General features: G+C 35.6%; 2 protein-coding genes across 2 annotated transcripts in view; both read right to left on the reverse strand.

Annotated features, from left to right (window-relative positions):
- The window catches only part of LOC107655836 (rho GTPase-activating protein 39-like), a 32,186-nt gene extending 31,079 nt beyond the window's left edge, over window positions 1–1,107 (reverse strand). Inside the window, exon 1 of the mRNA XM_016443421.1 lies at window positions 1,003–1,107. Coding sequence (XP_016298907.1) covers window positions 1,003–1,107 — 105 coding nt within the window. The remainder of the gene's footprint in view (window positions 1–1,002) is intronic.
- Window positions 1,108–2,028: 921 nt separating this feature from the next.
- The window catches only part of LOC107655837 (rho GTPase-activating protein 39-like), a 21,629-nt gene continuing 12,138 nt past the window's right edge, over window positions 2,029–11,519 (reverse strand). Inside the window, exon 2 of the mRNA XM_016443422.1 lies at window positions 2,029–2,419. Within this exon, the coding sequence (XP_016298908.1) occupies window positions 2,029–2,419 (391 nt within the window). The remainder of the gene's footprint in view (window positions 2,420–11,519) is intronic.

The raw sequence follows: 11,519 nt of genomic DNA on the forward strand, positions 1-11,519 counted from the left end.
TGAGAGATTCAAACAAAAAGTAATCAATAAATAGAACAAAATAAAAAATAATAAAGACTGCAAGTGACGTCGCTAGCGGAAGCGCAAGTGTCTGAGAGTGCAAGCCTGAGAGTGCAAGCGCCAGCTGCAGCCAGACCCTTTTGGGGCATGATAGTATGGTAAGGGGCGTAACATTTCCGTCACATGCTTGAGGTATTCGGCCAATCACAACGCACTGGATAGCTGGCCAATCAGAGCACACCTTGCTTTTTCAGACCGATGAGCTTTGTAAAAATCGACGCATTTCAGAAAGGCGGGGCATAGAGGAGAAACAATAATGTACAGTATGTGGAAAATAATGTGTTTTTTTAACCTTAAACCACATAAACACATTTCATTACACCAAATACACAAAATAATGTTCTTTTTAGCAGCATCATATGACCAATATGAGCCCATCATATGACCATGTCAATGAGGCAAGAAAAATAAACTTAATTCAAGAGGAAAACAAGATTATTTTTCTGACCCAATTGAGAGAGATTTTTTTATTTTTTTTAAAGCAAAAATTCACTTAATTTTGATAAAGTTTTCAGAAAACAAGACTTCTTATTTAATGTCATTTTGCTTTTCAAGTAAATGTACCTCGATTTAGGAATGTTTAGATATTTGTACTGGAAAACAAGACAAAAATACTGAGCAAAAAACATTTTTTTGCATTGACTGTTGCACTCTATTCCATGCATACAGAAAATCGACACACTGCACAGAGAATACATACTATATAATGCAAAAATAGCATGCATAGTATTGTAGCCTGCACTTATATTGAAGTCTCGACTGGAAGCTATTTATTTCTGGTCCAGTCGAGCTTTCAAAACCACTTACAGTGATGATCTAATGAAACAAATAAAAACAAGAGCTGTCCGTCTTAAAGAGCGTCCGAAGACCGACTGTAAGGGATGTACTGTTAAACGGGGACGGGGACGCTGGCTCAGACGGTCAAACTAAATAAAATCTGACTTCCAACGGTGTTGTCTGGGTCTCAGAGTGAAATCCAAAGGGATTCTGGGATGTTTTCCGTGTCAGTTCCTCCAGGGCTCGACAGTGTGAGCATTTCTCTCGCATTTGTGGCAAAAATAGATGTGTGCAAACTGTAAAATGTATTTAGGAGCATGTCTGTGAATAAAAAAGTCTCTGTGGGTCCTTAAAAAGTCTTAAATATCATAAATACTTTAACAAATGTCTTAATTATCAATTGAAGAGGTCTTAAATGTAGGTATGGAAAAAGAGGAATTGTGATACGGCCTAACATGATTATTATATTTCAAAAAACGATGATCTCATTAAATAAATGCTATCAATTAATTCCTCACATTTTTAGGCTAATAGATCACTTATGATCTACTGCTGATGAATTATGACAGTGTTTAATTTTTTTGAATGAACAGCGATGGACATTTCAAAATAAGAGTCCTGGTGTATTTCAGGCTTGTTTGCATATAATTAAAAGCCCACATTATGCAAGTTTTTTTCGCCCTGGTTATTATTGGAGTTTTGGTTACACTATATATGTGGGTATATATTGGGTGCCATCAGAATGAGAGTCCAAACAGCTGATAAAAACATCACAATAATCCACAGCACTCCAGTCCATCAGTTAACATCTGGAGAAGACAAAAGTGGAAACAAATCCAGCATTAAGACGTTTTTATCTTCAAACCGTTGCTTCCTGCTAAAATACAAGTCCATAATCCATAATAATGCTTCCTCCAGTCAAGTCAAGCCACCTTTATTTGTATAGTGCTTTATACAATACTGATTGTGTCAAAGAAACCAGCATGGAGTGGTTTAATTCCAGGCGGCAACACAGACCAGATTGTGTTGTGTTCTCCAGTGAAAAAGTCCCATCTCCTGTTGTCTCTCAAATCAAAATCCAGCCACATATTTGTTCAGAGCTGTTTTGGCTTGTAAACATGTGCTTGATCTGTGGATTTTCAGCAAATATTCATTTTAGGGGGAACTGTTCCTTTAAGATTTCGAATGCGCTCACCTGTCTCCCTCCTCGGCGGTGGACGTCTTCTCCTCCTGCTCCTGTGATGACGTGGTGCTGATGGCGCTGCGGGCGGGGCTGCTGTCGGCGGAGGCACTGGTCGTGGTGGCGGTGGGCGGAGCCGTGTTGGTGTTCTGCTTGAGGGTCTGTAGCTTGGCGAGGGGGATGATGTCACAGCTGTGTGGGCGGTGCCAGACGGTGCACTGGGTAGAAGCATTATAATAATAGAATCGGGACGTTTTGGAGTCGAAAAGCTCCCACCACTGATCCTGTCCGCTGTGCTTGATCTGCACGCCCGCCGGGGCGTCCCAAACGCACTCGCCCGTCAGCAAGTTGGCGTACATGCGCTCCCGAGTGCGCGGCTCAATGATTTCCACCCATTCCAACCTAAAAACATACAGAAACATGCTTTACACTCAGTAATGAATTAAAGGCACAATATGTAAGATTTTTTTATTAAAATATCCAAAAACCACTAGAACAGTGTTATATATTTTGCCGACTTGTGTACTTACATTATCCCAAATGTTTCAAAAAAATGTTAAATCCAGAGAAATAAACCATTTTAATTAGTGACACGGAGCGTGTCCATAGTGTCATAGTGTCGCCTGCTAATGACGTCATAACCCCTCAATTTCCGGTTTTGTTTTGTCGAGCCGTTTGTCACTCTCGTCTCTCATTAGCAATTGCTTCAGCAGCCTCGTTTTGCTTCGACGGCTTTCAGCCTCACCCTGCTTCATACTACTACGTTAATAAATCATTAGCTCATCCATGAACATGATTTCTGCCCGAGTCCCGTCAGATTGCATCGGCTGTGGGGATGAAGACCACAACTCCCATGATTCCACACTCAGTCACAGCGTCATCAAACTACGCCTTTGTTTCTTTGTTTGTTTTGAATGCACGCCCTCTAGTGGCGAAAACTTATATATTGTGCCTTTAATGGATCACACAAAAAAGTTTTTTGCTGAAAGAAAATGAAGCCTACTTTTCAAACAAAGCATTATGGCATAATTCTATATATTTTTATATATTTTATAAAATTGTGGGATTGCTACTGTAATGCAAAAGAAAATAAAGATATATAAAAATGAAAAATTAAATAATTCTAATGAAAATTAAACATTTTTCTCTACAAAATTCTGAAATTCTGTAAAAAAATATTTAATATATAAAATTTATATACACAAACCACAGTCTATGACAAACACATTTTCTCTCCAAAATTCTGTAAAAAATAAATAAATAAATATAAACTTCTTTTAAAAAATATATTAAATTTTTACTGTCATTAAATTAGTCACAATCTAAAAAAAAAATAAATAAATTTAAAAGTTGTCTTTATGCAAAATAGAAAAAATATATAGTATTCAGGTTTTGGAGTAAAATATGACTGATGATGATATGTTTTTGTGAGATGCACCCATTTATGGAAAGTAATGATGTCAGAGAGAGGATTACAGTCATATATAGAGTCATCATGATTTTTCATATGAGTCATGTATTACAGTGTGTGTGTGTGTGTGTGTGTGTGTGTGTCTGTGTGTGAGATATACAACATAAGCAGCAAAATCCCAACAGGCTGAGACATGCTTGTTTCATAAGATCTCTGTGCATTTGTTTACATTTTTAATAATTTAAAAGCCTGAATAAAAATCTTATGAAGCGTAAATATAAACGCTAAAAAGATTTTAATATTTTCTAAAGAAAATGTTGTGGTGGTGTTGTTGAACAAGACACATGATTTGAGAAAGCATCCATATCTGAAGCACAAATGCTGCAGAATTTGGCAAAAACTGCTAATTCTAAATAATGGTCTACACGTTCAAAAACTGAAACAAAGACGTTTCGCCGCTACAGGCTGCGTGTTTATCTGTGTTCAGATGTTATTTTCATTGTATATGCACACACTATATATGTGTGCGTGTGTGTGATAATCAGCTCCGTTAATCCCATAGTAAATTTCTTCTGGTCCTTTAATCAAATCTAATCTGCTCTAATTCAGGATAACCTGATCGCTCAAATCCTGCTGAAAGCATTTTTGGGAAGCTGGTCAGAGGGGATGCTGGGTAATTTGATCTGTCTGGATCTTCCATCTGAATGTGCTGAAGCATTTGATCGGATTGCACTCCTCAGGATTTCAATATGTTCAGCTAATGGATCTTCATAAACGTGTTATTCAGGAGGTGTATTCATAAGAGAAGTGCTCGAGACTCAATTTTCTGGAGATCACGGTTACAGTGCAATACTAGAGCACTGCTCACTGCCTAGTGTGTACTATATAGTGCCTGCTATTAAAAAAAGCATTTAAAACCATTAGTTCACTGAATGGCGTCTAGTCATCATCCTAGATTTTAAAAGAAATTAATACTTTTATTCAGCAAGGATGCATTAAAAGCTGTTCTTTTGAACTGTCCATTCATCAAAGAATCCTGAAAAATAAAATGCATCATGGTTTACACAAATATATGAAGCAGCACAATTGTTTTCAATACTGATAATAATCAGAAATATTTCTTGAGCAGCAAATCAGCATATTAGAATTATTTCTGAAAGATCATGTGACACTGAAGACTGGAGTAATGGTGCTGAAAATTCAGCTTTGATCACAGAAATAAATTACATTTTAACATATATTTACATAGACAAGTTATTTTAAATTAAATATTATTTTACAATTTTCACTGTATTTTTGATCAAATGAATACAGCCTTGGTGAGCAGAAGAGACTTCTTTCAGAAACATTAAAAAATCTTACATACCCCAAACTTTTGTAGTAGTATAAATATGGCAATTTATTGCATTTATTAATTTAAAAAATATATATTTTCATTACTAGAAATAAAATAAATTTTTAGTGAAATGAAAGATTTTTTTTAAAAATGTAAAAAAAAATGATCTTCCAATAAAGGAAAGAAAAAAACTTGGTTTCCCTTTGAATTAAGATTATTTTTCTGACCCCACTGACAGATATTTGTTCTTGTTTTATGCAAAAACTCACTTCATTTTGATTTTTCAGAAAAAAAGTAGAAGAATCAGAATTAGCTTTATTCACCAAGTAATATTATAAAATAATATCTTAAGTCTTTCTGCTTCTCTTGATTGTTAGATATTTTTACTGGAAAACAAGACAAAAAAATACTGAGTAAGAAAATCATTTTTTTGCAGTGTAGCCTGATGAAAGGAGTTTCCTGAATGGTAATGTTAGTAATGGTTTGATGACTGATGGTGTGGCTGGAGTCGAGCAGATGCACTGCTATTGATTGACAGGCTTTCTGCTGCAGTGCTGTTAACAGCCGCCATCTGCAGCAATCACTGACCGCGCTTTACCAAGTGCCACTAATCATGCAGCTGAATTTAAAGCTGTCGCTCAGAGCATTCACCGCCGACCGCAGAACCGCAGCAGGTGAAATCAGAGAATAAAACGCAACACCTACTATAACATGACAGAAAATGCATATTAAAGAGCAATTATTCAAGTCAGATCGAGCACACTTACATCAAAAGAGCACATTTGCATTGCTAAAAATGACTCAAACGCTTCAGCCGAATGTATTCTTGAGACGGAAGGTCAAAGGTCACATGGTGACCATCACTACAATCCTCTCGTCAGTCTATTAATCTCTACAGCTTGTTTCTATCCATTCTTCTATCTACGACCTGCCCTTTACCTCTCTCACCGAATCTATATAGAGAGATCTTCATCTCTACAGATAAACGAGAGCACAGGGATTTAATGTGACGAAAACCCTCTGCAAATGACAGTCAGAGTTCATCTGATAACACACAGATACAAAAAAAGAGTTAAAGGGATAGTTCACCCAAAAATGAAAATTTGCTGTTAATTTACTCACCCTCAGTCCATCCAAGATATAGGTGACTTTTCTCTGCAGTAGAACAGTATAGAAGTTTTTTAGCTGAAACTGTGGTCATTGGTGATTCATAAAATGCAAGTCAATGGCTACCGTCACTTTGTGAGTCAAAAAAGCACATACAAGCAACACAAAATTAATCCCCGCAACTCCTGGCGATATATTGAGGTCTTATGAAGCGAAACGATCAGTCTGTGCAAGAAACTGAACATTATTTACAACTTTATTACCTGTAATCCAGTGCCTCAGGCAAACGATCCAGAGTGATGTCCGGTTCACGAACGAATCATTCCTTTGAACTGATTCTTTTTAGTGAACTAGTTTAATCAGTTCACCAAATCGGACAGAAGTGTCTGAAACAGCACAGATCTACAAGTTACTCAATCAAAACTCACTTTCAGACGCCTGACAGTCACTTCGACCCAAAATGGTCCAAAATAGCAGCGTATCTGATTCAATGATGAATGAATCATTCAGTGCTCCAGTTCCTCCAACAGTCACTGAACTGAGGAAACAGTTTGACTCGAACCGAAGACCGATGAGCCGCTGATATGAGCATGTGTGAACCGAACACTTGAATGAAGGGGCGTAATGAACATTTTCATGCTTTCTCATGGTTTATGTAAAAAGGTGAGCTGGTGAAGACTAATTTATTCACTTTATATGCTTTAGACATGTAAAACATCCACATTTCACATCATTATTGGGTGATTTAATAATATAATTGCGTATATGTGACGTCATTGAAAAATGTATTAATTGAACCAGTTCATTGAAACGAACTGTCTGAAAGAGCCAGTTCAGAATCTAACTGAATCGAAAAGAATCGTATTTCCTGTTTGCATGAGGCTCTGGATTCAGATCAGACTGATCGTTTCGTATCATAAGACCTCAATATATCGTCAGGAGCCATGCATATTAATTTTGTGTTTCTTGATAGGCTCTTTTTTTAATTCTCAAAAACCGGTAGCCATTGCCTTGCATTTTATGAATCACCAAGCACCACGGTTTCAGCTAAAAATCTTCTTTACTGCTCTATAGGGCTGTCAAAATGGCTGAAAAACTAAATTCGAATTTTGTACTTAAATATGATCAAAATTCGAATTATATTCGAATTTAAAATGCATAATTTCAGTTAGGGTGAAGAAAAGCTTTTGGCTTCTCTCCTGAGGCCACAAGTGGGCACATCATTCAAAGCATAAGATAACATGACTATCTGTGAAAAAAAGTGCATAATGTTTAAAATAATGTTTATAAACCAATTATAATTAAATTGCTTAAACAACTATAAACAAAACAGCATCATGTATGTATGCATAGTTTAATACAAAGGGAGGAAAGCCAACCACACAGAGTACATTTTTCATTTAAAAACATGAGATGCAGTGGGATGGGGAAAAACCTGCCATAAAGTCTCGATATATGTTTTTTTCAAAGTTAAACTTGCATACATGCGGCTCTTTTGTGCGAGACGCGAGTGCAACAGTAACAGATGTCCCTATATTAAATGGGCAAAATATGTGTTCTGTGTGAACGGCTTGGTTTCAGTTTTGATGTAAACAAGATATTCTCTGCATTGATGTTCTCTTTTTCTGCTATATTTTGAATGAACAACACAGCAGCGCTGCATCTAGTGGCTTCAACTGGACAGGCTAACAAAAATATTATAATGCAACGACACTTACATCGTCATCGCATCTCGTGCACCGCTGATAAAGCTGCCTCCTTAACGCACACCTAAAATTCGAATGCAACGTTTTTGCATTCGAATGTGGATTTTTATTTTAAATTCGATGAATATTCGAAATTCAAAATTTTTTTTGGACAGCCCTACTGTTCTAATGAAGAAGAAAAAGTAGGTTAATCTCGGATGGCCTGAAGGTGAGTAAATTAATAGCAAATTAAAATTTCGGTGAACTATCCCTTTAAAAGAGGGCAAATTGCACTGACTTGAGAATCATAATTCATGACTTAAGAGCCTCGGAGCTCATGGTGAACCTTGAGAGGTTTATACGACATCGCCGAAAATCAATTTTTCAGTGGAAACAATGAATGGGATTTTACCTCTGCAACCCAACTGTTGCTCTCAACGGCCCCTTTAAAGACAATGACAGAAAGAACAAGGAGGATTCAGAGAAAAGGAAACATTGAAGATGACTAAAGGAAACAGAGAGAGAGAGAGAGAGAGACGATCCTCAGTGAAGTGCGACGGCTGCTATTAGACCCATAATTCTCCATGTTCTTCACTAACACCTTGGCCGCAAACCTCATTCTAAAGACTGCACACTGTTATTTATGGTACTACAGCTCATTCTCACACGTCTGGATCTGAACTGACCACTCACACTAAGCAGTTAACACTCGTGCTACCGCCTTGCAACCAGTTAACAATGCTTTAGCCACTCGTTTCTGAGTTTTTGGTTTGTGTTGATAGAGGTGTAAAGCCAGAGATCAGAGCCGCCGCCGTAAAAGTCAATTAGCAGAACGAACACTGACATCTCATTTCAAACAAAATTAATGGAGCAATCACTGTCCCAAACTCACACTGAAATCTAATGTGAAGGGAAATCTATTTATAGATCGAGATCAAAGAGAGTCCAGTGAGGTCAGTGCAAACCAAAGGAGAGCAGAAAAGAGAAAAAGAGCAAACACAAAGGAAAACACAAACATCATACAAAATACAACTGAAAAACAACTTTCAGAACAACTTTTAAAAATTCAGAAAATGGTTCAGAAAGGTTCTAAAATGTCATTCTAAAAATGTTATTCACCCACCTTAGGAGGACATATTAAATATTATATATAATAAAATTGACCTCAGTAAAAGATTTTTCTTCTTTTAAAAAAGAAAAATTAGGGCAGCATGATTTGGGGGGAAAAAATCAAATTGTGATTGCGATAAAAAAAATCTAGTTTTGCTGCGCTTTTTTATAGGGCTGCATAATTTGGCCAAAGTTTTGTGATTATATCATTATGGCTATAAAATAATAATAATAATTATTATTATTATCATTATCATCATAATTATTACTTGTATAATATGCAAAAATTACTAAATAAAAACAAAAGAATATTACTCTTGTAATATTACAATTTAAAATAGATATTTGATCATTTAAGAAAAAATATTGTTACTATTATTATTACTTAAAAATATAAGAATTACTAAAAAAATTGAAGAAATATTACTCAATTTTAAATAAATAAATATTTCAATTTAAAAGAAAATTTGAGTATTTAAGAAAAAATATTGTTATTGTTATTAATAAATAATATAAAATGACTGAATAAACAAAAGAAGAAATATTGCTCTTGTAATAGTTCACTGTATGAAAAATAATAAGTATTATTATCACTAAATTTAAATATAAAAATTACTAAATAAAAACAAAACAAGAAATATTACTCTTGTAATAATTCACTGTAAAATAAGTATTTCTTAAATTGAGTATTTAAGAAAATATAATAATAATAATTGCATTTTACATTACAACTGTACAATTAATATTTATGGCTTTATTTACTGTATGGCTTTAATATTTATGACTTTTATATTTGGAGCCCTTAAAGCTTCTCTTTGGTTGATCTTTGGTTCTCATTACTAGTTTGTGAAGATCAGTGTTGGGCAAGTTACTTCCAAAATGTAATACATTATATATTACTTATTACTGCCTTTTGAAAGTAATTAGTTACATTACAATATTACTGTCTCTGAATTGTAATGCGTTACACTACTTTTGAGTTACTTTTGAGTTACTTTCACTTTCAAGCACAAATCACAATTACATTCAGAAATAATAGCGGTAAATAAAGCGCAATGTTATAGGCCCTAATGAACAAGCATTAAACACAATAGCAAGTCTATAGGCTATTTAATTCTCCTCACTCCACAACAAATCCTTTAAATTTAACTGTAGTCTATTCAGAACAAAACAAGAATGAAAAATATAAATTGCTAAACAATTACTAAACCATGCTTTTGTACTTAACGCGCTTTCTGCAAAAAAATCAAAATAAAAAATCACACTCTTCACATGAACAAATATGTGCTTGGCCCGAGCTCAGGCTGAACGACACGGATTGTACGGACGATTTTAATTACCAGTGTATCTTTCCGTGAACTTTTGCAGAGCGCCACGCCACAAAAATTAACCAAACTCAGCAGCATATATTTACTCAGTCTTTTTTCTTTCGTTTTGTTAATCTGCTAATTATTTAAGTCAATATATATTTCGCGTATTAATTCCTTTTATATGTAGACTATGATTTAATAAAAACAGATTGTTATTTTTAGTTAAACTTAATTTGTTGCTCGTCCGCCGCATTCTTTCTCTTCTCCGACCTCGCAGTATGCCCATCTCACAAATGTAGAATCCGTCTCAGTCATCTCAACCATCGAATTACAGCAACAGGAAATAGACAAAGTATTTTACCCACGGAATTTATTGTCTGGTGCTGTTTTGCAGTGGTTCTGATTTTTAGTTAAAATATGTTGTTGTAACGTGCGTTACTGAGATTGTAACGAGTAATAATATTACCCAAATTTGATTAGTAATGCATTATATTACTGCGTTACAGCAAAAAGTCATATACTACTGTAATATCGTTACTTTTGTAATGCGTTACTCCCAACACTGGTGAAGATGGCTAGCACATGTTGCGTTACCAAATGCATGATAAAGAAACTCAAACTCACAGCACTTGCTTTTTGTGCACCATTTACTGTAAAAACACACGCTGAAATCACTGGATGATGAGCTGCTCATGTGTAAATGAACACAGTGCCGCGCTTCACTCTGAATCACACAGTGCATATTTATTTAATTAAATCGCAGCCTTTGTGATTTGATAATCGCATTAAGCCATGTGGCGATTTCGGTTTTATTACAATTCATCGTGCAGCCCTAGTGTAACTGCATAACACTACTGGATACAAAGGCATATGGCAAGATGTCCACACTGCAGATAACACAGAGTTAAACGCTCATGTGATGGACCCGAGACAAATGTTTGCATTGTCTGACTGCAAACGTGCCATTTGAGGCCTGGAAATAGCGCTGATCAAGGGTCTCCTGCTTTGAGCATCTGTCCGAAAAACACAACTGTCCAAATAAGCATTTCGATCATATTTCAAGTGTTAATGTTGCTATGAATATGAAATATTCACACACAGTTGTTGTCTGATGGCTCGTCAGCTCTTGGATTCCTCTCTGTTCTCCGCTTGTCTGTTCCTCACAGCGCTTCGAGAATTAACTTTAAAGGCCACAGGCCGTTTCTGGCATACGTGACATTTCGCAAAGATTCATTAGCCGAACAGCTGTTTCGGACGTCTAGACTCCACATCTACAGCAACGGATGCTGTGTTCACAGAACATGGAAAGTGCAGGTTATCAGGGAATGATGATGTGATAATTACTGTCAATCTGACACGAGCTGGTGAGCAGCACTTACATGATTTGACGAATTATTCATGTCTGAAGCACGAGTTACACACTGATGTTCTAATGTTTAATACATTTACATCTGATATCTATATTTACCTATCTCTATCTAATATCTATCTATCTATCTATCTATCTAACTATCTATCTAATATCTATCTATCTATCTAACAA

This window comes from Sinocyclocheilus anshuiensis, unplaced genomic scaffold, assembly GCF_001515605.1.
Source record: "Sinocyclocheilus anshuiensis isolate Anshui unplaced genomic scaffold, SAMN03320099.WGS_v1.1 scaffold1603, whole genome shotgun sequence".
In the NCBI taxonomy this organism is placed as follows: Eukaryota; Metazoa; Chordata; class Actinopteri; order Cypriniformes; family Cyprinidae; genus Sinocyclocheilus; species Sinocyclocheilus anshuiensis.